We start from the raw sequence: 26,147 nt of genomic DNA, 5'->3' as shown, positions 1-26,147 counted from the left end.
CAACAAATGACTTGATTTAGAAAAAAAAAAAGAGTAAGAGCCCGCAGCTCTAGACAGTGACCGAATTTTTTTGTCCAGGTTGGTGTGAGCCGAAGACCCAGAGCTTCCCTTTCTTTCTTTCCTCTGGCTCCTTTTCTCCTCCTCCCCCGCCTCTCCTCCCCATCCCTCCTCCTGCGTCCCTCCTCCTCTCCCTCCTTGTGTTCCCTCTCTTCCTCCTTGGCCTTCTCCTCCTCCCAGTGTCTTTACCCCTTTCCCCAGCTGGCACTACCCTTGAGACTTTAGGAAAAATAAGCCAAGAAAGGTTAATCATGTTTGTGGGAGGGGAAGGGCTGTCTTTCCATTCAGCTCCCTGAGTAACTTAGTAACCAAAAGTAATTACAAAGTTAGAGGGGATTAGGACTGTTTCTTAAAAACAAACTGGTTTAAATCTTCAGTAGAACAAATACCTCAGAGTGCCAGGGAGCCGCTGATGAAAGCCGGGCTGGGATTAGCAGACAGTGATTGGTGCTGACAGTTTTCCTGGCTGACATACTAGTCTGCTTTTGGCTTTGTCCCCAATAGGGTGATTTTCATTTCTGTCCATATTGTTGTTTTGTTTTACTCAATGTCAGATGGATTTAGGGAATGCCAGCCAAGTGGCACCCACTCTTCTCCATGGCAGCATCAGGCACCCCCATCCCCCACCCCACAATTTTCCTAAGTCAGCTCTGTCTCTGGGGACCATGACTGCAGAGCGGTGTTGCCATTTCATTCTGGGAGCCTGTCTTTGAGCTTCTCGGTTAACAATGCCTAGTGAGAAGAACCCATGAGAAGAAAAAGAACAGAAAAACAAATCATTGAAGAAGGCAAAATCATCCATAAATTTTGACAGAAGAGGGATGTTGTGGGGGGAGAAAAGAGAAGAGAAAAGGAAGGAAAGGTGAGCCTCTGCTCTGTTGGGGTCTATACATAATTTTTGAATAGGTTTTTAAAGATGGACTCACAAAGATCAAGAGGCACTTGACTTAAGCCCTTCACTGACTTATCGCCTTCTGTCCAACTGAGTTTCACCTTAGGGTAGGGACAGCCACACTGGTGACATTTGGTGGGGGGTGGAGGGGAGGGGAGAGAAAATTCTCTGTCACAAGGGAAGGACCATGCTGGTTACTGTAGGATGTTCAGCAGCATTCCTGGTCACTGCCTGGTAGGTGCCAGTGCAGCCCCTGCCATTGTGATGGCCAGAGATGCTTCCAGATGCTTACAACATCCCCTGGGGGCCAAAATCACCCCCAGATGAGAATCAGTACCTTCAGAAAATGGGCTTCCCTGGTGGTCCATTGGTGAAGAATCCACCTGCCAATGCAGGAGACATGAGTTCGGTCTCTGGTCCAGGAAGATCCGTTGGAGAAGGGAATGGCAACCCACTCCAGTATTGTTGCCTGGACAGAGGAGACTGGTGGGCTATAGTCCATGGGGTCGCAAAGAGTCAGATACAACTAAGGGGTTAAATAACAGCAGAGCTTCCCAGTCTGTGATAACGGGGTTGGGAGGGTAGATGATTCGAACCCCCTACAACCTTTGGGACCGCCAGGTGGAACCTGGGTGGACCAAGCCCTCAGAGGTGAATGCAGCCTGCTTGCCACTCTCCCCTGTGTGGCCCGCAGCGGCGATTCCTCCGTGGGTCACAGTGTCGGTAAGATGCTACTTCTCTCTGCAAGGAGGAGGCACATCACAGAGGATGCGGTCACAGCACCCACAGCTGGCACAGGCCACCGCAGAGACTGGCTCCCGTCACTTCAGCCCCCTTGCCTCACACTTACATTCTGATATTTAATCCTTGAGATTCCTAAACGGCCTTGTTTTCTCTGGACTGGAGCTGAGAGGAGTGACCTAGGCAGAAGGTCCTGGCCTGTAGTTCTCATGGTCCTTCAAGGGACAAGCCACAGCTACATTTTGGGAAGGATTAGAAGGACCTCCCAATTTTTCTTGCCCAGCTCCCTAGAGCCAGAGGCCCAGACTTGGACCCCTGTATGACAGAAGAGGAAGTGGAGGCCGGGGCAGGGGTGCATCCATAGCTAAGCCCAGCTTCAGCGTCCCAGTGGGATAAAAGTTATACCCAACTCCGAGACTAAATTCTCAAAAGCCCTTGCAATCATTTATGACACCAAATAACCAGACCTCAAGCTCCTTCCAGTGGGGTTTCATCGAGGTGGTCGAACTGTGGGGAAAGCAGCAGATGCAAGCACCAGTTGGCAGCAGAGTCAGGAAGCATCTGCTGTGGGGAGACCCACTTTTGAACTCACTCCCTTGTTTGTAAACAGGAGCCAAGAAGAACTGACAACACTATCTCTTAAAGGCACTGCGTGAATACATACCAATACATACTTGCTGACCAGGGGCAGTGATAAGGGGCTGGGGGCTTCCAGAACATTTTCTTCAGCAGATAAGAGAGACCTGCTAGCCAGCAGAAGAGCCCAGTTCAGTTCACCCAACACGAACTAAGTAACCTGCTGGACCCCAGGCCAGATGCAGGGAACCAGAATACAGAGTGTTCTGGGTTATCGCATATAAGCTTTCTTGCTGAATTTGAAATGGTTGAGAAGAAGCAAAAGGAAATTTATGTGAATTCCATGAATGAACTGAGTGTGAAATGGAAAGGTTATCTGAAGGTGGTCCCTTACCCATTCTTCTAATGAAAGTTAGAAAACTCTAAGGAAAGTTCAGATAAAAATGATGGTGGGAGGGCTTCCCAGGTGGCACTAGTGGTGAAGAACCTGCCTGCCAAAGCAGGAGACATGGGTTCAATCCCTGGGTCCGGAAGATCCCCTGGAGGAGGATGTGGCAACTCCAGTATTCTTGCCTGGAGAATCCCATGGACGGAGGAGCCTGGTGGGCTACAGTCCATAGGGTCACAAAGAGTTGAACACAATTGAGTGACTGAGTGCAAAAAGAGAAAATGCTTGTGAATATGAATATAAAAATACATAGAAAATAAAAACAAAAAGCTATTTTAAAAAATTGATGGCAGGAGAAACTTCCCTCGTGGTCCAGTGGTTAAGACTTCTTGATTCCAGTGCAGGGGGCACATGTTTGATCTCTGGTTGGGGAAGTAAGATCCCACGTGCCGTGTGACACAGTTAAAAAAAAAAACGATGGTAGTTTATCCTGTTCTTAATACTGCTGAATGAAGGTGGCTTGGTCACTTCCTCCAGTAACCTGTTCTAATTCCTAACCGTAGTTACAATCAAAAAGTTTACCTTGGCTTATCTAAATTCTCCTAATTCAAACCAAAATGCTTGGTAGAAGGAAATAGCACTCTTGCATGCTCTCTCTCTCTGTGCCGCCCTCCCTACCCCTGCTTCATTCCTGGACCTGTAATGATGAAGCCATAAGGACTGAAGTTTCTTCAGAAGGAATAAAGGCTTCTCAGAGAGAGAAAGACATTCTGTTTCCTTTTCATCAACTAGAATCAACACCTGCCATTCCGTTTCTTTCCCAGAAAGGAAACGGGAATGAGTGAGCTCAGGTGGGCTGAAGAACTTTGAACCCCTTTAGGTATTTTTATTTCTGCAATAAAGGGAGCATGTCTCTAAGTTGCATTCTTTTTCAAAGGGAGCCTTTCCTTCCCCCACCCCCGCCAGTATTAGTTCTGTTGTCTTATCAGCACTTCCAAAAGTTTTAACTTCTCTCTGATCTTCTGGCCCCAGAGGAAACCTCAGTGGGAGCCCCAGTCAACAATTGCTGGGCCCAGTTCCCATTTCTCAAACCCCAGCCCTCTAATCCATGCATATCAGGAGGGAGCAAGGTCCCATCCAGCCAGGCTGGATTAATCTCCCCTGACGCCCCTCACTGATCACAGCGACCTTTTGTAACTTTTGTGTCAGAGTCTGAGGACACTTGTTCTGAACCCAAGGGAGAGATAAACAGAACAAGGTTTATCAGGTTCCTTGATCGCCAGCCAGCCTCAGGGGAGGTCAGACCTAAGCCCAGATGGTTTCGAACTAGGTATAAACAGAGGAATCCACAGCCAGCTTGAATCTTCTACTCAGGGCCCTCCAGAGTCCATGGTTAAGGCCTTTAAACAGAAACCTTTCCCACCACCATTAATCAGCACCATTCCTGGTAACCAGCCTCACTGGAGCTCTAATTTTTTTATAAGAATATTATACTTTATTATTATTATTATTATTCTGTGCACCCCAAGGCTGTTCAAATAACAAAGCGGGTGGGCTGGGAAAAACCCTGGTAAATTTCCAGGCCCTCCTTTCCAGGCAGAGAGCAGTCCTATTCCCTTTGTCAGAAGGATGTTTCCATGTGTATCAGGCAAGCAGAATAAAGTCCCAGACTGGTTAGGGCACTGGTTCTCAACAAGGACAATTCCCCCCTTCTCCCACTGCCAAGGGACATCTGGAATGTCTAGAGACATCTTTAGGTTTCCCGGGTGGCTCAGCAGCAAAGACTCCACCTGCAATGCAGGAGATGCAGGTTCAATTGTGGGTCAGGAAGATCCCCTGGAGGAGGGCATGGCAACCCACTCCAGTGTTCTTGCCTGGAGAATCCCATGGACATAGGAGCCTGGTGTGCTACTGAGCACACACACACATTTTTGGTTGTCACAACTGCGGAGGTACTGCTGACATCTGGTGGGTGGAGGCCAAGGATGCTGCTAAATGGTTTACGAGGCACAGGACAGTTCCCCACCCCCACCCTCGCCCCCCAGCCAGGAGTGATCCCGCTTCACATGGCCCAGTTTCAGAATTCACACGTGAACCAGTTACACAAATCGATCTTTGCCTTCAGCCACCCCAAGAACTTCTAGCATCGGATCAACTTGACACCAAAACACTCCGTATGAACTCCTTTATGATATACCTTTATGATATACGATCTTGGATCTGGACACTGCAGTTAATTTCTGTCCCTACCTGCTCAGTTTCAGGGACAAATAGAGCCGTGATAGCATGACTGTCCAGTGGCCTCCCTGTGGCAAACTCATGCAAACCACATGCCAGACATCAGTCTCCCCAAGGAGCAGCCATACCTTCACCCACCAAAATATGATGGCACATGCCCACCAAACTGCTGCCCTGGTGGCTCATTGGTAAAGAATCCACCTGACCGTGCGGGAGATGCGGGTTCAATCCCTGAGTCGGACAGATCCTCTGGAGAAAAAAATGGCAACCTACTCCAGTATTCTTGCCTGGGAAATCTCATGAACAGAGGGGGCTGGCGGGCTACGGTCCATGGGGTCACAAAGAATCGGACGTGACTTAGTGACTGAACAACAACCCAGCAAACTCCTCTGCCACGTCTAGCTTTGCCCCCCACCCCCAGGGCTGTGTGCCAGCGCCTGTGGTGACGTCTGTGTGACTGCTGCCTTTGCCCTGGCTCTCTTTTGGATTCTCGGTGGCAATGCTGTCTCTAACCACCCACTTTCCTCCCCTTCCAGGAGGCCTCATGTGCTTATGTGTTGATCGTGACCGCCGTGTACTGGGTGTCCGAGGCAGTGCCTCTTGGAGCTGCAGCCCTGGTGCCTGCCTTCCTCTACCCGTTCTTCGGAGTCCTGCGATCCAGCGAGGTTAGACCACTGGTGGCCCCTGCCTGGTCCCTGCCGGGCCAGTGAGAGAGGGCTGGAGGTGAAGGGAGACTCACAGAGCGTTGACGAGGGGCTTCTCTCACCCTCTGGACCAGCCCATTAGCACTAAGCCTTTGCACCCGCTGTTCTGGACCCCGTGCTCCTTTCCTTCAACCCATGACCTGCACCTCCCTCGAACTGCCGCTTTCAGGAAGCCTTTTGGATCCAAATGCTCCTTCAACCCGAGAACCTTTAGGAACCATGTGATTGGCACATTCAGCCAGATTGCTCCCCATTCCTTTCTCTGTCTTTCGATTGTCCCTTTAGACTCTAAACACTCAAAAGAGGAGTCAGGTCTTGGGTCTTTGGAATCTCATGATAAAGTTGAGCCTCTGTGGAGCAGGGGCTCAATAAATGCTTACCGACAGAGAAACTTACCGTGTTTCCCTGAGGCCTGACAATGTCTTCATTCACTTCCTCTAAAAAACATGTCTCCCCCTTCTTCCCCAACTCAGGATTACCGCATATTCTTTCCTTGACTGCTGTCTACCTAGACTCTGCCCTCTGTTCACTCTCTCTGGCATTCTGACAGAAATTGTCAACAGGAAGCCCTGAGTGGTGCCAAATTTGAGGGCAAACAGTTAAGCCTCCCACAAATAGGAAAGAAGAATATCACAGCCAGACACCAAGAGCAAGATGAAGAACGGTCCTCATTCATTAACACCTGGTTCCATTTGGACTATCTCGTTATAGCACCTGGTCCCTTCTTAGGGTTTCTGAAGAAGGCTGAATGTAGAGGTTAGTTAAGGACAGAGGCTCAGAAGAAAAGAGGAAAGGGACCTATTGTTTGAATGCCCGCTAAGACTCAGGCACAACCCCAGAAGTACTATAGTAGTTAATACTCCCAAGAGCTCTACCAGGTAGACATTACTATTTCCATTCTACAGAATGAGGAAAGATGTTCAGAGTTAAGATCACATAGTAGGAAATAGCAGAATTGGATTCAAACGCATACCTATTAGATTTCAGTCTATGTACTTGCTTACTGTACCATCAGGAAAATACCCCATTATTACATAGCTGCATGGTGGGTTACTACTAAGAACTGTGTAACTCTTCACTTGTGTGATATGAGGAAGGAACAGTGAACCTGGGTCCATAAGATGCCTTAACCATGGATAACAACTTTTTGTGAAAGTTCAAAGATAAAATTAGGCCCCCCCTAATTGCAGTTAGTCACATCCTGTAGGAGACCTGGGTTCAATCCCCGGGTCAGGAAGATCCCCTGGAGAAGGGACTGGCAACCTACTCCAGTATTCTTGCCTAAAAAATCCCATGGACAGAGGAGCCTGGCGGGCTACATTACATGGGGTCACGAAGAGTCAGACACAACAGAGCGATGAACTAATTGCTGTGAAGTCACTCAGTCGTGTCTGACCTTCACGACCCCATGGACTGTAGCCCACCAGGCTCTTCTGTCCATGGGATTCTCCAGGCAAGAATACTGGAATGGGTTGCCATTTCCTTCTCCAGGGGATCTTCCCAGCCCAGGGATCGAACCCAGGTCTCCCACATTGCAGGCAGAGGCTTTAACCTCTGAGCCACCAGGGAAGCCCCAACTAATTGCTGTACCTGACTACAAATTAACATGTCCTTCTACTGGATGGACTCAACTGGCCAGTTTTTGTTTGGCTTTTTTTGGTTTGCAACATTTTGGTTTAGAGGTGGTTAGTACCTGGAAAATCCCATGGACGGAGGAGCCTGGTGGGCTGCAGTACATGGGGTCGCTGAGGGTCGGACACGACTGAGCGACTTCACTTTCACTTTTCACTTTCATGCATTGGAGGAGGAAATGGCAACCCACTCCAGTATTCTTGCCTGGAGAATCCCAGGGACGGGGGAGCCTGGTGGGCTGCCATCTATGGGGTCGCACAGAGTCGGACACGACTGAAGTGACTTAGCAGCAGCAGCAGCAGCACATTAGTTTGTTTGTTGGTTGGCATTTAGTAGTCGTAACAGCTTCAGACTCTCCAAAAAGGATACGATCCCCCAAACGCTCAGCAGTGCTTTTATTCCTGAACTGGGTCTAACACCAGTATCCTGGGACCCACATAAAACTCGCCTGGGACCTGAAGCACTAGCCAGTCTCTCCAATTGTCCCCCTTCCTTTGTGGAAAGAGAACAGGTAGCTCAGGTCTGTATGCATGCCTAAAAGAACAAGCATCAGTATTACTTTCCTTAAGAGAAAAGTATGAACTTGTCTGGCAGGTTTCTCTTCAAAATTGTGACAGCAAAAGCCAATGAGCCAAAAGAAAAAAAAAAAAAAAAAGCCAATGAGTCAGAAGGTGAAAATAGAGAGCAGAGAAAAAAAGTTATAGAAAGAATTGAAATTTAAGTAACATTTTAAAAGTGAGCTAACTATTCATTAAAAAACTAATATCTTTTTATTTCACTACAGGCAGCCCAAAAGCCAACAGCATGCTTCAACCTTAAAGTAGATGATGTCTTTACTTCTCCAAGGGCTTCCTGCAGCAGGATCCTACAGACTGGTGGGCCAATCAGCCCCTCCACACACTAGGGATGTTGCTAGGCAACAGTTCATCCTAGGGTCTGCCCACCTCACCAGTAGGAAGGCTCAACCCATAAGGAGTCTAGGGAGGCAGTTGTTTTCAAAGGCAACGGCACTTTGTAAGGAGAAAAAGAAGACTGTCTGGGGAGAGATTAGGTGTTGTTATTGCTGGAGCTGGAGGTGGAAAACACTGGAAGAGCCAGGGAGCCAGTTTTATCATTTGAGGTGAAAAATTCTACCCCATTGGCCTGATAAAGTGGCTTTGGTTGGTGATGATATTTAACAGCTGGGCTCCAGGGTGCAGTTTAGACCAAATATAATCTGTTTAGTTAGCCTTTTAAACTCAGATTAGAGGAAATGCCAATTGGGTAGAGGACATGGGTGACAGCCCTGTGTGTGAGCCTGTTGACTTTGCAGACAGAGAACATATCTATTCCTCAGCCATTGACTTCTCTCCCATACCAGCACGTGTTTTAGTTTTCTGGGGAAAATGAGGTGGGAGTCTAAGGAACTCCCTTCTTCAGATACAGCATCCATTTGTCACTCCCTAAACCCACCTGTCGGAGAAGGCAATGGCACCCCACTCCAGTACTCTTGCCTGGAAAATCCCATGGACGGAGGAGCCTGGTAGGCTGCAGTCCATGGGGTCGCTAAGAGCCAGACATGACTGAGTGACTTCCCTTTCACTTTTCACTTTCATGCATTGGAGAAGGAAATGGCAACCCACTCCAGTGTTCTTGCCTGGAGAATCCCAGGGACGGGGGAGCCTGGTGGGCTGCCGTCTATGGGGTCGCACAGAGTCGGACACGACTGAAGTGACTTAGCAGCAGCAGCAGCAAACCCACCTGTGCTTTCCCAGCCCCTTGCCAGGACTCAGGCCACTCTCTTCCACCTTGGAAAGTTCTCTCCAATCCTTTAAGCTTTTAAAATCCTAGGCAGTTACCCTGTTGCATGAAGCCTTTCCAAAAACTTCCCAACGCTAAATGTGTTGGTCCCTTCCTTTGGACCGCCCTGATGTCTTTGTCCTTTGATTTGTTTAGTTGGAGTATAATTGCTTTACAAAGTTGTGTTAGTTTCTGCTGTACAACAACAGCAAAGGATGCAAATAACAACACACACACACACACACACACATATACATATATGTATATATATATCTCCTCTCCCCCTTGAACCTCCCTCCCACCCCTCCAGGTCGTCACAGGGCACCGCGCTAGTCCCTGTGGTTTGCGGTAGCTTCCCACTGGCTATCTCCTTTACACATGGCAGTGTATATATGTTAATGCTACACTCTCATCCCTCACTGTGTCCAAATGTCCGTTCTCTACATGTGTCTCTATCCCTGCCCTGCAAATAGGTTCATCTGTGCTATCTGTCCCTTAAATGGTACAGGAGAACATCAGATTAAAACCTTGCCGTAGACGTATCGTCTCTCCACCCAGCTGCACACCTTCTGTCCTCTCTCCACCCAGCTTCACCCCTTCTAGGATTTACAATGTCTTTTACATCCAGTCCACTCTCACGCCAGCCTCAGTTAACGTTTCTCCACTGCGGTGTTCTTGATGGCGTGTGTCAGTAGTGTATTCTCCATGTGAAGGAAGGTGAGTGAATAGGGTCAGTGTGACCCTGAATCTGTGGCTTCTGTCTCTCAGGTTATTCAGTCAACATTCAGAAAAATATTTTTTTCTGAGTGCTGTACTTACTGTGTGCACTGTGGGATGTTACAGATACCTTGCAGGTGACAAAACATGAAAAAGAAATCTATTTTTGCCCTCTTGAATCTCATAGCCAATGCTTTGGGTTTCCCACTGGGGCTGGATATGTGCATATAAGTGGCTAAATTTTACAGTGATGGATTGTCAGTCTGCCGGTTAAGAGGTCGTTGTGCAAAGCTTAGATTGTTCTCTCTCAGCTGAACTCAGGTGCCGAAAAGAGATAGAAATGGCTCCTGACCTTGAGAAGTTTCTGTTCTAGTAGAGAGAAAGTATAAACCACATGGAGTAACACAGAAGACTCTATGCAGTATGCAGCTATTATTGGCATTGCAGAGGATTTACACAATTTCCTATGAGAGAATGTTCTAGATAAATGAAATTTACCCTATCAAGTGCCCAAAATGTATACTGACTGCTTTTTGATTGAGGTCTTTCCATAAAGCTTTACAATTTCCCTGGTCTTTTAAACAGAAGTTGCTGAACATAAATTAACTTTTCCTTTGGAGCCTTCAGTATTTCCAGGGATAAAAATTTCTCAATCAGAGGAGCCCGTGTGGGCCAGATAATAGCACAGTTGAGTAGCTTGAGTACTGGTTGAATAGCTGAACCTAAAGGATCTTTCATAACATGTTGGCATGGTGCTGGAGAGACAACACAAATGAAAATATGAAAGGCATGTTACTGGGATTGCAGATGACTCAAAGCTGGATGGACCAGCTAATGTACAGCGACAGAATCAATGCTGCCAGGAAGAGGCAATGGACTGGGACAGGCAAAACGAAGTGTAATAAGGATGAATGTCAGCAGTTTGTGTGAAAAAGACCCTTGGCTTTCAGCTGAGTACAGACTCGGTGTAAGCTTTCCATCCAAGGTGGCTGCCAAAATGCAGAGGTCCTTTACATGCAGTATCTCTTAATGGGCTTCCCTGGTGGCCCAGTCAGTAAATAATCCACTTGCAATACAGGACACCCTGGTTTGATCCCTGGGTCAGGAAGAACCATGGAAGAGGGAAATGGCAACCCACTTCAGTATTCTTGCCTGGGAAATCCTGTGGTCAGAGGAACCTATCTTTTAATCCTCTATAAAGTGACTATTATGTTCGCTGTCCAGGGCAGTAAATTCTGGATAAGTTGCTCATTCAGAGGTGGGTACCCGAGATGTCTAAAATCTAGCTGAGTCATATGAGAAAGGAAGAGAAGCCTCGAGAAGGGCATGAACTGTGGCTTGTGCAGCTCAACACACCAAACTCAGAGGGGCCAAACCAGAACCAGAGGCAAAGCACCATAAGGAAGAGTCCCCTCTTTGGGAGGGAAGACTCTGAAATGGGGACCCCATGTGGTCCTGTTGTTCCTGTCCCTAGAAGCACAAGCTGGATGACTGAATCAGGAACATTAGAGGTAGACTCCATTCCTTGGGTGAGGGCCTGGGCTCTAAGGGCCCTTTGACTTTAGGATTCTATCAAGCATATAAGCACCAGCCACTGCTCCCCTTTGCTGGTGCCCAGAGCTCAGTTCTGTATTTCAGATTTGTTTTTAGGTGTGTTTTTTTTGTTTTGCTTGCATTGTGACTCTCATTACTATCATCATATCTGCCTTGAAAGTCCTCTAAGCCCTTCTAATGTATTACAGTAGCTGGGAACAGTACCTGTGTCAATCAAGTGAGCTGAGAGTCACTGTTTATAGGAGAATGGCATAGAGGTGGGGGCCCAGGGGTGCTCTGGGGAACTAAATGGCATGGTTTGAATACTGAGGCTTGGAAAGAGTCTCAGGGGTGCCCAGGGTCAGGAACTATTTCTGGTAGTGATTACACCTGCTGTCTACCCACCAAACACATGTGCACGCACGTGCGCACTCACACACACACCCCCTCTGCTGTCTCAGTGGCCTACACTGCAGGCCTCTAGCAACTCCCATTTAGATTCTAGCTCCTGCCAGGGCCAGAGAAGAGGCAAGGCAGCTCCAGCTGTAAAAACAAAACAGCCTCTACAGCCAAGTGGTGCTAGAGTCTGATATCCTGAAATCTGCTTCCCTATTGGCTTCTGATCTTTCTGACCCACTGATTCCTGACGGGTGCCCAGACCCTGACTGTTCGTTTAAATCTGGGGGCATTTCATATGCCACTCTCTACTCTGTCTTTCTGGCCTCTGCTTACTATAGAGGCTGACACCCTCGCCCCCTTGACCTTCCACCCTATGCCCTCCCCCCAACATATACAAGCCCGTGAGGATAAACTGAGCATCTGTGCCCAGGCACCTGCCTGAATCCAGGCTGCCCATCACCCACAGCCATGCAGATACCGCCCAGAGCTGAGCCCATGCCCAGGCCACAAGGGGGGCCCAAACCCAGGAACCTACAGATCTTGCAGCCCTTTGAGGCCAACCCAGTGTTTCCACAGGAAGAGCAGAAACTGGGGGCACCTGGTAAGTCAGCACTTCTAAGCTCTGCAGGAGTTGGACTGACTTCCGGCCAGGTCAGCACCCATCTGGGTCTCTCTGCTTTAACCTTCTCTACGGTAGGGTTTGCAAGGCATGTTTTTTTAAGCAACAAAACCTTTTTTTGAAACTAAATCTCAATATATGAAACTGATGGAAGAGGAAGTCCTACTCTGATTGGTCATAAGGGCTCAGAGCCCTGGCTGCCTGGGCCCTGCCAGCTGCAACAGCTTATGGACACCCCATTCCCACAGCAGCCCCTGAGGTTTCAGGGGCAGCGAGTGGTTTGCAAACCTCTGTCCTCAGGGAATACAGACAGGTGGTTAGGAGGGTGTCTGAGCTTGCACAGACTTAACCAGTAGAATCAGCATTCCTGCCCCCAGGGAAGGGCAGAGAGGCAGCTACACTGGACATAGCTTCTTTGCCAGGGAGATGGTTGGGATGGTGTCGTGAAGTCTCCAGCTCTGACGGGCTTAGCTCAGTGCTGAGGGGGACCTGCCCAGGATCCCATCCTGGACTCACTGCAAATTGTTCAGATGAACCAAAAGGGCCTCAGTATAGGCCCATCTCCAGCGACCACCACCCATCTTCTGAGGGACTGCCACCTTCCCAACACGTGACAAGGGTCACCACCAGCTGACCTCCAAGCAGAGCCTGGGGGTGTGCAGCCAACAGCAGGTGCTGACCGGCCGCATTTCTGACAGTACCCATGCAATGCCACCCATGTCCATGTCAGGACACAGTCAGATCCACACATCTGGCCAGCCTCTGGCTGTCACCACCATGAGCAGGGACAGTGGAAACATGGCAAGGGTCAGGATCCAAGTTGGGAGCAAGGTAGATCTGAGTTTGAATCCAGTTTTGTCACTAACTAGTCTTGAGCAAATTGTGTGTTGGCTGAAATAAAAGTTGCAAGTTAAGTTTTATTTGGGTACCTTACTGAGGACTATGGCCTGGGAGACAGCCTGGGTTACTGAGGAACTGCTCCAAAGAGCTGAGGCAGGAGCCAGGAAATATATGAATTTATTTTTCTGGGAAAAAAACATGTAGTCAAACATCAGAAGACTACTGCTAATCACAACAGACATCTCCAGTTAATGATTTTAGTGTTTTTCTATTTATGAGAAGATATAAGAATCTGGAGCCATTGAAATGATTCCTTAGATATCCATCTTAACTATTTAGGGTCAATACCCAAAGTATAGAGGCTTCCTGTTTTTCTCCATCCTGCATTCCCCTCAGGGTGCATGACTGCAGGAGCTAAGGGCTTGATCCTTATAGAACTGGAATGGGCAACATTCTTTTCTTTCCCTGTAACCTCTCTAAACTGTAACCATTTTACTCACCTGGAAAATCAGAACGATAGAAGTACCTGCCTCATGGGGAGCTGTGAGGATGTTAAAAGCTTTCTGAGTGAGAAAGTGCCCATCAGAGTGCCCAGCTCATCTTCACGAATGATTGGTTGGTCCATCTCTGTCTTTCTTCCTGACGATGCCCTTGATGATGTTCTTAGTGAGAAAAGCACTGAACCAAGATCAACATCCAGATTTCTATTCTCCTCAGACTTCTATGATTAAAGCCACAACTGCCCTCTTCCTATTAAAAAACAACAGCAACAACTTTGTAAAAACAATTAAAACCTGACATATCTAGAGAGCAATAAATAATCCCACGACCAAAGAGAGTGATGTTTTTAAAAGCTCGTCACTAAGAGATGTCACCTGCAATTCACTAACAATGAACTAGTTCATTAATAGACTGCGTTGCTCAGCACTTAGGTCTTTGTGCCTCTCAGTCCAGGCTGGGTTAGAAAACGCTAGAGATGTCCTCACCCTTCACTTAAGAAAGTTTGGAAGAATCTTTTTCTTTGAGATCCACCTTGCTCCTTCTTATTTCATTTCTTCCTCTACATGGTCATGCTGGCATACCTGATTCTCATCTTTTCACTTCTTTTAACAATAATAATGGGCCTTTTCTGAGGACTTCCTATATGCCAGGCCTGTCTTGAATCATTTTACTTAAGGCACACATAGGATGGATTCAAAGTGTTGTGTATTACTACATAACCCAGACGAGGATATCTGGGTTCAATGTTTGGTCCCAGACCATCTGTGGGAGCAGGCATTTGAACCCAGGTCATCTAAACTTCAGAGCCTGAGCTTGCTATCCTCTGCTCCACCTTTTCAAAGCCGTCTCTTCGAGCCCATCTCTTCTTAAACGCTGTCCGGAAATACCTCTGCTCTCCAAGCCCAGGGTTTTGGCACACCGAGAAAAACCACAGAGCAGAAAAGCAGTAAAGGCAATAACACTGCCAACATAAATGTCACAGAATCCACGCACTCTAGCCACGGGAGGAGCTCTCATCTCAGAATCTAATTTTTCTTTGCAAATAGTTCTAACAATTTCTGTTATCTGGTTTCCCAACTCACAGAATATTAGTCTTGGAAATTAGATAGTGGGGAAAGGAAGGCTCATGGCAAATGTGAGGATGCAACACGTTTTAGAAAATGATTAAAATAATCCTTAAGAATCCTGGAACTCCCAGAGGGGTTCTGAATAACCAAGGTTTTATTGTAAAAGAAAAATCAGTGGGCTAGAAAACTAACCGACACCATCACCAGACAGGTTTTACTTATTGTGCCTCAGCCTTCTCTGTGTGCTAATGTCCACGGACCTGGACAGCAGGGCCACTGAGTAACAGAACCACCAGGAACCCCAGCTGTCAAGGTGGCAGGCCAGGCTAGCTGGTGTGCACGTGTCATTTCATCTTCACAACAGCTTTACAAAAGACTGGGAGTCATATAGTCCTCATTTATTTTTTTAGATGAGAGAAATGAAGCCCAGAGAGGTTGAATAACTTCCCCAGGGTCACACAGCCAAGTCCTGGCTGACGCCAGAGCCCTCGCTCTTCCCCACTTGACGGTACTATCTCGTGATCACAGACCACACCCAGGCTAAATCACCAAGCACGTGGCATCACTCACAAGGGGGAGGGGGATGTCTGAACAGACCTGAGCTCACCAAACACCACATGAGAAAACAGCACAGTTGCTCTCTAAACAACTAACAGCTATCCCGCTAAAGCTGAGCCTGGGGCTGCCATTGGACCAGGCCCAGGTATTTGGGGCCGGCGTCAGGACTGGGATTGTGAATAAAGATAAGGAATGTGGGCTGGCCCATGCTGTCTGGGGGACCAAGAATTTCCCCTGGGGTTGAATTAGATGAGTGGTTTCCAGTTGGCTATCATGAATGGCATGTCGCATGGTAGCTTTAGATTCAGAGGGACCTGGATTGATATCTCGACTCCACCCCTCACATCGGGGACCCGGAACCTCTTTCCTAACCTCTCTGGGTCTGTTTCCTCACGTTATGAGAAAGTAAATGCAAAATACAACATTCCCGGTATGCAGAAGGCACTCTCCACAGTTTGGTTCCTTTCTCCTTCCCTTTGAGAGGAACCCAGAGAAAGTAGCCCCACCAATTGTGCAGGCTCTGAGCCTCCTGAAAGGCCATCACAAACTGGAGTTCTATTAGGATTTGTGCCAAAGAGGCAGAAAATCGAAAGGCTGTCAGTCGGTCCCCTGGGAAAGTAACCCTGGTAGCAGTGAATCTTTAGAAGATTCACAGAGGGCCATGAGTCATGGGGCCAGTGGGGGACCGTCGCCCAGGTCTAGCAGTGTCTCAGATCTTCTGCAGGTCTCCCTCCTTGATCAACAGAGGAAAGGGAAACACTGATTCCACCACCAAGCTGCCTCTCAGCTGCCTGGGACCATGAGCGGGCAGTGAGGAAGGTCCAGTTCAGCCAGCCCTGGCCTTCCCAGCAGTGCTTCCACCTCCTGCGAAGGGGCAGCACCTCCACCCATCACCAGGGTCCAAGCCCTCCCTGTCCCTCCCAGAGGGCACTCTGCTCCCGAGTCACAAGCCCAGCAGAGCTTCCCTGTCCTCCGGGAGAATTAGTGTCCACGAGGGCTGGGGTCCAGGACGAGGACTAGGTTAACCAGAAGCACAGGGCTTTTCTTCCAGCAAATGGTCAGAGAGGAAAGATGGTCCTTCTGCAGCACAGAACTCATCAGTCAGACACAAGGAAATCTCCGTGGGGGAAAAAGAGAGAAGAGGGCAATGGAGCTGGCTGCCTTCTGGCACAGCTCTTATCTTACCAAAGTGCTCCTAGCAGGGTTAAAAAATCAAATAATATTGAAAAAGATCATAATAAAAAAAAGAGCTGTCTCTTCCACCTACCTCCCCCAACCCAGAGCCAAAAACTTAACTTTCCTAACTGCTTCTTCTGGTATTAAATGCCACAGACCTATATAATATTCCTATATTAACTGTGGCTTCCCAGGTGGCGCTAATGGTAAAGAACCTGCCTGCCAAAGCAGGAGACATAAAAGAGGTGGGTTTGATCCCTGGGTTGGGAAGATCCCCTGGAGGAAGGCATGGCAACCCATTCCAGTATTCTTGCCTGAAGAATCCCATAGACAGAGGAACCTGGTGGGCTACAGTCCACAGGATCGCAGAGAGTTGGACACGACTGAAGCGACTTAACACACACATATTAATTGTTATCACTTTTAGACATTATCAATTATCTTCTGACTATAGTCAATGAGGGTTTTGTACTCTTACATCACCCAATTCTCCTCCATCTCTCAGTACAGGCATATAATTCAGTAATCAAATTTCAACACAATGGTTATATAAATTCCATCTACTTCAAACATCACAGAATTTACTATATTTGCATTTCCTTCCCTGTTCAGTTTTGATTTTTCTTGCAGTCAGAAGTGTTATTGTTTTCTCACTTTAAGAGAGTTTCTAAGTTAGGAGTTCAACTTTTCTATATCTTTTCCTTTCAGTTTATATCATGGTCCCATTGTTGGGAACAACTCTATTGTATGTGACTCAGTATTTACTGAGTGTCTACTTTTGCAATTTATCCTATTAGGTGTTAAGAGATATAGAAACATGTTCTTTGGCCTTTTGCAGCCTAGAATTCAGTTAAGAGACAAGAGCTGCTGCGGCTGCTGCTAAGTCGCTTCAGTTGTGTCTGACTCTGTGCGACCCCAGAGACGGCAGCCCACCAGGCTCCCCTGTCCCTGGGATTCCCCAGGCAAGAACACTGGAGTGGGGTGCCATTTCCTTCTCCAATGCATGAAAGTGAAAAGTGAAAGGGAAGTCGCTCAGTCGTGTTCGAGTCTTAGCGACCCCATGGACTGCAGCCTACCAGGCTCCTCTGTCCACGGGATTTTCCAGGCAAGAGCACTGGAGTGGGGTGCCATTGCCTTCTCCGAAGAGACAAGCGAGGCACACAAAAAAGAAACAGTGCAAGCATGAAGCGACGATTTGAGCATCGCCCTGTGCCCTCTGTAATGCGTGTGGAGTTAATAGGACCCACAAGGAATGTTCTGGAGCTAGAGGCTAGAGGCACACAGAAGGTTTTCTGGGTGGGGCACCAGGCCTGAACTGGCTTTGAAGTCTCATCTAGGCGGAGATAAGAAGTGAATATTCCAAGGGAGGGGATCAATGAAGAGATGGTCCTGGACTCCAAACATAGGAAACATCTTTGAACAGGACTCGGTCTCAATTTTCTCATTATTAAAATGCAAGGAGAAGCTGGCAACTGGTACTATGGTTGTTTGAGAGAAAACCCCTTATCTTAGGAAATAAACACTGAAATACTTAGGGATAGAGGGCCAAAATGTTTGTAACCTTCAAATGGTTCAGAAACAAACAAAAATGGATACAGTGTAGGATGTTCCTTGCACTACTATCATTTTGGGACCCTTTGGAACTTTGTAATTATTTGGCAAGTTATAAAGACACCTTCAAGAACTCTATCTTAAGGAAATAATCACATTCATATAAACTTAATGATTTAAGCAGAAAATTATTGTTTGTTCCATTGTAGCAAAGAAAGAAAGAAAAGAAATCAACTTAAATATTCAACAAAAGGAAAATGGCTAAGAAAATTCTATAGTACTTCATGCTGCCAGGAGCATGGATTTTTCCAGTAAATTTAAGTCTCAAAATGATCAAAGTACAATGTCAAATGATAAAACAGAGGATAAAAGCCAGCACATATAATATAATTCCAATTATGTATCTATATAGACATTAAAAATTGAAGAAAATATACCACAGTATTAACAGTAGTAAGATTGAAGGTAATTTTATATTTAAGTTTTCTATATTTTAAAGTTTTCCATAGTGAACAGGTGTTTTTCTAATAAGAAAATGAACATAGTTTTATAAAAACTAAAGAAAATAAGATTAGTGGACAGACCCAGGGTTATTTTCATAATTTTTAAGGACATAGCTCAGTTGGTAAAGAATCCGTCTGCATTGTAGGAGACCCCAGTTTGATTCCTGGGTCAGGAAGATCTGCTGGAGAAGGGATAGGCTACCTACTCCAGTACTCTTGGGCTTCCCTTGTGGATCAGCTGGCAAAGAATCCACCTGCAATGAGGGAGACCTGGGTTTGATTCCTGGGTTGGGGAGATCCCCTGGAGAAGGGATAGGCTGTATTCTGGCCTGGAGAATTCCATGGACTGTATAGTCCATGTGGTCGTAAAGAGTCGGACACGACTGAACGACTTTCACTTCACTCACAAGATAGAATTGTTAATGTTTATTTTTTGAAATCATATTCATAATGGGTGTTTTTCATATCTCTTAAAAAGTGGAGAAGACTATTTACCCCATAGAGTTATTGGCAGGATTAAATGAAATAATCTTTGTAATGTGCTTAGCCAACTCACTGGAAAAGCCCCTGATGCTGGGAGAGATTGAAGGCAAAAGGAGAAGAGGGTGGCAGAGGATGAGCTGGTTAGACAGCATCACTGACTCACTGGACATGAACTTGAGCAAATTCAAGGAGATAGCAAAGGACAGGGAGGCCTGGCGTGCTGCGATCCATGGGGTTGCAAAGAGTCGGACACGACTTGGTGACTGAACAGCAAAGCAGCACAGCACCCGCTCAAGGTAGAATATATATATGTAATATTGTTGTTGTTTAGCTGCTAAGTCATGTCTGACTCTTTTGTGACCCAGAGACTGTAGCCCACCAGGCTCCTCTGTCCATGGAATTCTTCAGGCAAGAATACTGAAGTGGGTTGTCATTTCCTCCCCCAGGGGTTCTTCCCAACCCTGGGGATCAAACCCCAGTCTCCTGCATTGGCAGGTGGATTCTTTACCATTGAGCCAGCAGGGAAGCCCATATATGTAATATACACCATAGCTAGCTATTTTAATAAACCTCATCTCCCTGCTTCTTGCTTGCCAGCCTGTAGTGGACAGTGAGTTTAGTCGGACGGGGGCTGGGCCCCGGGTCGGGTAGGGGTGACCCACCCTGGCCTCCGCAGGTGGCGGGCGAGTACTTCAAGAACACCACGCTGCTGCTGGTGGGCGTCATCTGCGTGGCCGCGGCCGTGGAGAAGTGGAACCTGCACAAGCGCATTGCTCTGCGCATGGTCCTGATGGCTGGAGCCAAGCCGGGCATGTGAGTCACACTTAGTGCATCTCCCCAGCTCCCAGTGGGCCCCCTGGACACTCAGAGGGATGTCCACTTGAGGTTTTCTACCAAAAGGGATGGGAGGACACCAGGGCCATGAGGCTCCCTCCTCCCCTGCAGGGCTCCCGGTGCAGCGGGTTACAACATCTAAGGGGCTCATTCAATAAAACAAGATGGACCAACATAAACTGTTTCCCAACCTTTTTTCCGGTGCATCAGGTAACAGGCTGGATGAGGAAGCGGTGTCTTCTCCTCTGTCATCTAAGGAGGCGTGGCAGTTTCCTGCCAACCACCCCCAGCTCTTGTTGTCACTGGTTCAGACCACAGGCCTGTCAAACGTGGCGTCTGACCTGATCTGCAGTCCCTCCGCTGTCTCCTCTTCTCTCTTTGCTGTCAGGAGGGGCACCTGGGAATGTGTAGGAGGTCAGGATTGATGGTCTTGTGTAAACTCACTCCCACTCTGTTGGATAAAAACTGTGCCCCTCCCTTTGGAACACTGTCCTCACCTCCTTCTAGCTTAAAACTTTCTTGCAACCCTTTTTCCCTGGTTCCTTTGGAAATCCAACAGAGCATAAATAAATAATATGGTATTCGTTTTCAACATTAGTCATTAGATGAATACAGGTTATAATTCAAAAGATGTTCCCGTCTCCCACTTAACCACAGCTTTAACTCACAGCATAATTCTCAGTAATACCCCCTCACTTAGTAATACCCCCTAACTCAATAATAACCTAATATTGTACCCCACACTCGACCTGCTGGACACAGTTTGGCACTTCCCCACATGATATTTGGACTCTGCAGCTCTTTAAAACCCCTGAATACCATCTTTGAGAATTTTTATCCCATTGTGTTTCCACTCATCTCTGTTCACCGTACCTCCCACCCCCGTGGGGCCCTCTGTTTGCTGGTGAGGATCCAAATTAGACAAACTGTCGTCTCCATCAGCCTAAACAGAGGCGGGCTCTGGCACCCACCCAGTCGTGATCCATAGGCTAGACACGCCGGCCCCAAACTGCACAGTCGGTGACCCCACCTACGGTGATCCACGCGGGACGTCTTTGCGTTGACTTCCCTTACGAAATGAGAACTATGTCTGTGCACAGTGCATGTCTTCAGAGTCAGGGAGAACTTGAATGTTCTCTGTGTTAGCCTTTCTCCAAGCCTCAACTCTTTAAGATACCAGCTTGAAAAAGTGCACACAGGGAAACTGAACACTGGGGCCTTTGAGGGCTAAGCTTTCCACGTGTTAGTAGTGGAACAAGTAGTGGGCGGAACCATGAGCTTCATCCATTCATCTCTATTTGGTCGCTAATAACTATGGTGACATGGCTGCAAAGCAAGGAATGTGAAGGTATTCAGAGGTTTGCTGGCTGCAAGGGCCAAAAAAGAATTCCTTTATACCCATACAAAAAAACACACATCAAGCTAACGTCATCGAGCTCTCTCCACAGAGAGATGAGGAGTCAGTTAAGTCCATGCCCTGTGACCCTATGACCAAAGCTACTCTTTGCTTAAGTAAGGGCTTTTTCTGGTGGGGGGCGGAAATGCCAAGGCCACACTAGCCCATGAAGTGTGCTTCACTCATTCAACACATCTTTACATCTTTAATGTTTACTCTGTGCCAAGCCCTGGGAGTACCAAGTATGAAATAAAACCCCAGTGTTCGGATAAATGCCAGCACTGGTGGGTTGGTAGGAGGCCCTGGGGAGCCCCGTGAGGTCAGAGGTTGGACCTGGGGAGGTGGGCGTGCTGTGAGGCTACCCCCCACCCCAAACCCCTCCCTGCCTTCCAGGCTGCTGCTCTGCTTCATGTGCTGCACCACGCTGCTGTCCATGTGGCTCTCCAACACATCTACCACTGCCATGGTCATGCCCATCGTGGAGGCCGTGCTGCAGGAGCTGGTCAGTGCCGAGGAGGAGCAGCTCGTGGCTGGCAACTCCAGCGCCGAAGAGGCCGAGCCCATCAGTACAGTTTGCTGGAGTTCATCTCCCCCTTGCTCCTCCACCCCTCCTCCAGTGACACCGCCCAGCTCGGCACCCACTCCCTCCACCCCCCCTCACCTGCTTCCCTCCCCTCGTCTTCTGATGTCCCCCTCCCCTGCCCTTTATCCCCTAACCTCCAGCCCTGCTCATCCAGAGGCTCCCTGTGACTCCCATTCCCAGCTGTTCCTTCTTGCCCCGCTTCCAGCACCCTCTGCTGCTCCCTGCCCCCTGATGCTCCAGGATTAGCCCAGGACCCCAGGCTTTTGTCTGTGTCCCTGAGTCTCACCACATCCTCAGAGGGGGGGGAAGGGGAGTTGCCAGGCACCAGGCCCAGTGGGAGCCTGCATGCTCCTGGGTCCCCCTAGTCCAGCCCCAGCCCGGAGTCCCTGCCCTTCAGGGTCAAGTCCGGACTCCATGTCTCACTTTCTGCTTTCCTTTGCTGCTGTAGATCTCGATGTAAACAACAGCCAACCTCCCCTGGAACTCATCTTCGTCAATGAAGAGTGAGTATGACTGCCCTCCTCCCAAACAGAGCCCCGCCAGGTCCATCCCAGAGGTCAGGAAAGAGCCTGGGGAACAGCCCTTTCAGCTGGGTGGGCCACACTCACAGCTTAGCACACCACCAGCCCCGCCCGCCCTGATTTCCTCTCTGCCCAAGATCCTGAGGGCAACTCCCTTCAAAACGGTACTGCAGGGCTCAGAGAAGAGGGGGAGAGACTATGCTGAACCTGATGGGACATACAGACTGTACATACATCTCCCAAGTAGAATTTCATCTAAATTGATGTCCCTCTTGGGAGAATGATATTTTTTAAATCTATCAATGAAGAAAGTCTTGCATATTAGATATCGATGGAGACTCTTAGAGAACCACAAAGTATTTTATAGGTATTAGATATGGTCTTGCTAGGTTTGGTCTTGTTACATACGGCAAGGAAAAATTAAGTGGCATGTAGGGGATAACAGGACAGTTGGTGAGAGCACCACGTGATGATGAAAACAAGCTCTTTTAGAAAAGGAGAAATCTGGTCTCACTCATGTGAGGCAGATTCATGAACAGCTGATTTCTTCTGGACATCTGATATCAATATATGGTCTTCAAGGAAGACTGTGATGAATAGGGCATTTTAAAAGTTGGATTTGTACTAGAGCTCCGTTGTGCAATTTGCTCTTTTCATAAAAAAATGGGGAACCCACAGTGAGTGAGACCAGCACCATGTGGAGAAACAGATGCGGGGGGCCCTCCTCCCACCACTGTTACCGATCATAATACACTGGCCTTCCCTCCCCACCCTTGATGATGTCTCAGGCAAATCCCACAGCTCCTTCCAGATATTAGAACAATCTCATTTTCAGATATTCGGCCATCTGGTCCAGGCTCGTGTCAAAACTTCACTCTCATTTGAAGCTTCTCCCCACACTCTAGTGCTCACACTCAAGCCCCCGTAAGCCTAGGTCTGCAGGATGAGAGGTGACCGTGAGCGGGGGAGACGTCTGGCTTTTTCTCCGTCTTCCTCTACCTTCCCCTCCCCTCACCAACCCTCTCTGCTACTTCTGACTTCTCCAGGGTCAGGATAGAGGCTGTAGGGAGCAGGAAAGATACAGGGGCACAGAGGGTCTTGGCTGGAGGTTTTGGAGAGTGCGGCCAGTGCCCGGGGACTCAGGTCCCTACTCTTTCGCACATCAGGCATTTCCCTTCAGCGTCTTCAGTGTCCCCTGGAGGCCACCTCTGCACAGGGCCCGATGGCATGAGGGGCTCTTGGAGAACTGCTCGGCCTCCTTGGTTCTGTGTTCTGGTGGCTCAGTCCCTAGCCCTTTCCATCTGGGGTTGCCTCCGCCTCTGTGGTGGGGCCTTTCACAGTGAGCAGCGGCCCAGCCACCCTCCCTGCGGGGTTCCCCCTCAGCAGGAAGCACTGGACACCGAAAGCACTAGCTGCTCCTGGTGCGGGCGTCCTTTCCCTTCTCACTCTGGCCTCCTGGGCAGCGCTCACTGGCCTCTTGCCCTTGTTCTTTTCCAGATGAAAACACATGTCCCAAACTCCAAAGCCGAAGCTCAGGGTGTCCCTGGACTCTCTCAGCAGCACTGGGGGTGGGGGGTGGGTGTCTGGGGAGGGGGTTGCCAGGGTTGGTGGTGGTGAGAGGGCGGCAGGATGGCAGTCTGAGGGGCTCCTCGCCAGCCTCCTCACCCGATTTGGGAAGGAGGACAGGGGAATATCACAATACTCCCCCCAGGCTGACAACGCCCTCCAATGAACGCTTCCCTCCGAGCTCCACCAACTCCTGATAGAGCCTGGAGGTGGGTGACGATCGCAGGGCCCCACATCCTGCCTATGTGTCCAGCACCTCACTGGCTTTCCCAGTGGCTGAGCTCACGGGACCCACTGTCCTCAGAGCTAAGACGGACCAGAAACGTGCCTTTAATGCTGAGTGGAAGTCAGTAAGGCTGGTGTTACATCCCCACCTTCCTCTGTCCCCAAGGCAGAGCTGGAGAGTGGCCGGGGTGGGAGGGACTCGGCACCCACGGTGACTCCCACCCTGGGGGGTGCAGCTGCTACTGAGAAGCTCGCCCCTCTCTCCTGTGCCTTTTACCACATGTGGCCCTGGCCCTCCCTGCTCCTGTTCGCCTTAGAGAAGCATTTCACATTTCTCCTTCTAGATGGTCAGCCCATGAGACCACAGTCCAGGGCCCCAGGCTCTCCAGGCAGGCAGACATGTTCCTCTCTGGTGCTATCACTTAGTACCCAGGCCCCCCGGGGAAGCTAGTAACCTCCCTCTGCCTAGACTCCTACCCTGTAAGTGTAGGTAACAGTACCTGCCCCACAGATCTGCTGTGAGGATTAACAAGGTCATGAGGATTGAAATCCATTCATGAGTGCTCAGCTCCATGTTAGCTATTATTAGGAGTCTCAGTTTCCCTTCAAATGCAACACCCTGCCCTTGTCCCCACAAATCCTTACCACATCTCTCAAAGGTGAGATTTGTCTTCTTTGTAGCCAAGAACACCCAAGTCTAGAAGGGTCCTTTATACCAAAACCCAATGTGGGGAGAATCCCCATCTCAGCCATTCTGGGCCACTGCTGTTTTCCCCACCTTCTTTGTTCTCTTCCAGCACGTCAAATGCAGACTTCAATTCCCTGATGCAGAACAAGGTATGGCCTTGGGTTTCCTCTGTGCTTTGAAATACTTAAAAGACCCTCAAGATGACTCATGGGGCCTTCCCTGGCAGTCCAGTAGTTAAGATGCCGCCTTTTCATTGCAAGGGGTGCAGGTTTGATCCCTGCTTGGGGAACAGAGATCCTGCAAACTGCACCGTGCAGCCACAAAAAACATTTATACAAAAAAAAGGTAACTCAAAGACAGAGATGCCTGGCAGCTTGTCGAGAACCCAGTGACCTTCTCAGATGGGAGGGCACAGAGGTGCTCACCTGAGCCTGGACATGTGAGGCTTCGAGCAGTTCTGAACCCCAGGCCTGGTTTCTGGGCTTAGCTTCACAAAGGGACAGGCTAACTAACCTTTCTTCACAGAAACCCAATAGTCAGCCATCCACGGATTCACCCTTAGACTCCTTTCAGGAGGGGTTCATTTACAAAAATCATACTACAAAAGGGGACAGTTTAAAGGTGAAAGTCAAGTTGCCCACACACTGCTCAGCCTTGCCCCTCCCCTGGGGCTGGTTTTACATCACTTCTCACCTCAGTCCCAATGGATGGGCCTTGATCGGTCCAAACTATGGACTTGGTTGTGTGCATTTTCTTTTTCATTTTCTCTGTGTTAAAATGAAGGGTTCTTCATGAGCTAATGGAGTTCTAGAAAGCCAAGCTCTCCTCTAAGGACAGAGCCATGTTTTTCCATATTTCAAAAGCCTCTTCATATGGGGAGCTTGGCTCCAGTCAGACAGGAACCTGTGAAAGGGAGGCAGGCACAGTGGGGGTGGCTGTCTACCACCTGTTCACCCTGGCTCTGCTCCCCAAGTCCCCAGGGAGGGCAGACAGAGGCATGGTGCCCCCCAGGGTGATCCAGTGGCTTCTCCAGACCCCACATCCTCCTCCTGATGGTGTGATGGTCTTTGTCCTGACAGAACCGGAATGGTGTGCCCACAGTCACCAACTCTGCCGAAACAGCAAACCTCCCAGGCAGGAAGCAGCACCCATCCCAGGTAATGGAGAAGTACCTCCTGATCCTGTTTCCTTCGTGACACACCCAAGCTCCCAGGGGTCACTGTTCCTGCAGCTGTGAGGGTGTCAGGCAGGCAGGCTGCCACCAGGCCACTTTAGCCACCTGTGTGTGAGGTCTGTGTGTGCCGCAGAGACAAGGCATCCCACTCACTGCTGACTTCGGCAAGTTATCCCACTGCCCGAGCCCCAGTCTCGTCAGCTTTA

At 48.7% G+C, this 26,147-nt stretch overlaps 1 protein-coding gene across 1 annotated transcript in view; it reads left to right on the top strand.

The window, feature by feature from the left end:
* Positions 1-26,147, top strand: part of SLC13A4 (solute carrier family 13 member 4) — a 42,448-nt gene that overhangs the window by 1,457 nt on the left and 14,844 nt on the right. The window contains exons 2-7 of the mRNA XM_019959146.2: positions 5,429-5,557; positions 19,631-19,767; positions 21,578-21,750; positions 22,216-22,270; positions 24,877-24,916; positions 25,847-25,924. Of these exons, the coding sequence (XP_019814705.2) occupies positions 5,429-5,557; positions 19,631-19,767; positions 21,578-21,750; positions 22,216-22,270; positions 24,877-24,916; positions 25,847-25,924 (612 nt within the window). The remainder of the gene's footprint in view (positions 1-5,428; positions 5,558-19,630; positions 19,768-21,577; positions 21,751-22,215; positions 22,271-24,876; positions 24,917-25,846; positions 25,925-26,147) is intronic.

This window comes from Bos indicus, chromosome 4, assembly GCF_029378745.1.
Source record: "Bos indicus isolate NIAB-ARS_2022 breed Sahiwal x Tharparkar chromosome 4, NIAB-ARS_B.indTharparkar_mat_pri_1.0, whole genome shotgun sequence".
In the NCBI taxonomy this organism is placed as follows: domain Eukaryota; kingdom Metazoa; phylum Chordata; class Mammalia; order Artiodactyla; family Bovidae; genus Bos; species Bos indicus.
Note: the sequence above shows the minus strand (reverse complement) of the source record. Positions and strands in the feature narration are given on the sequence as shown.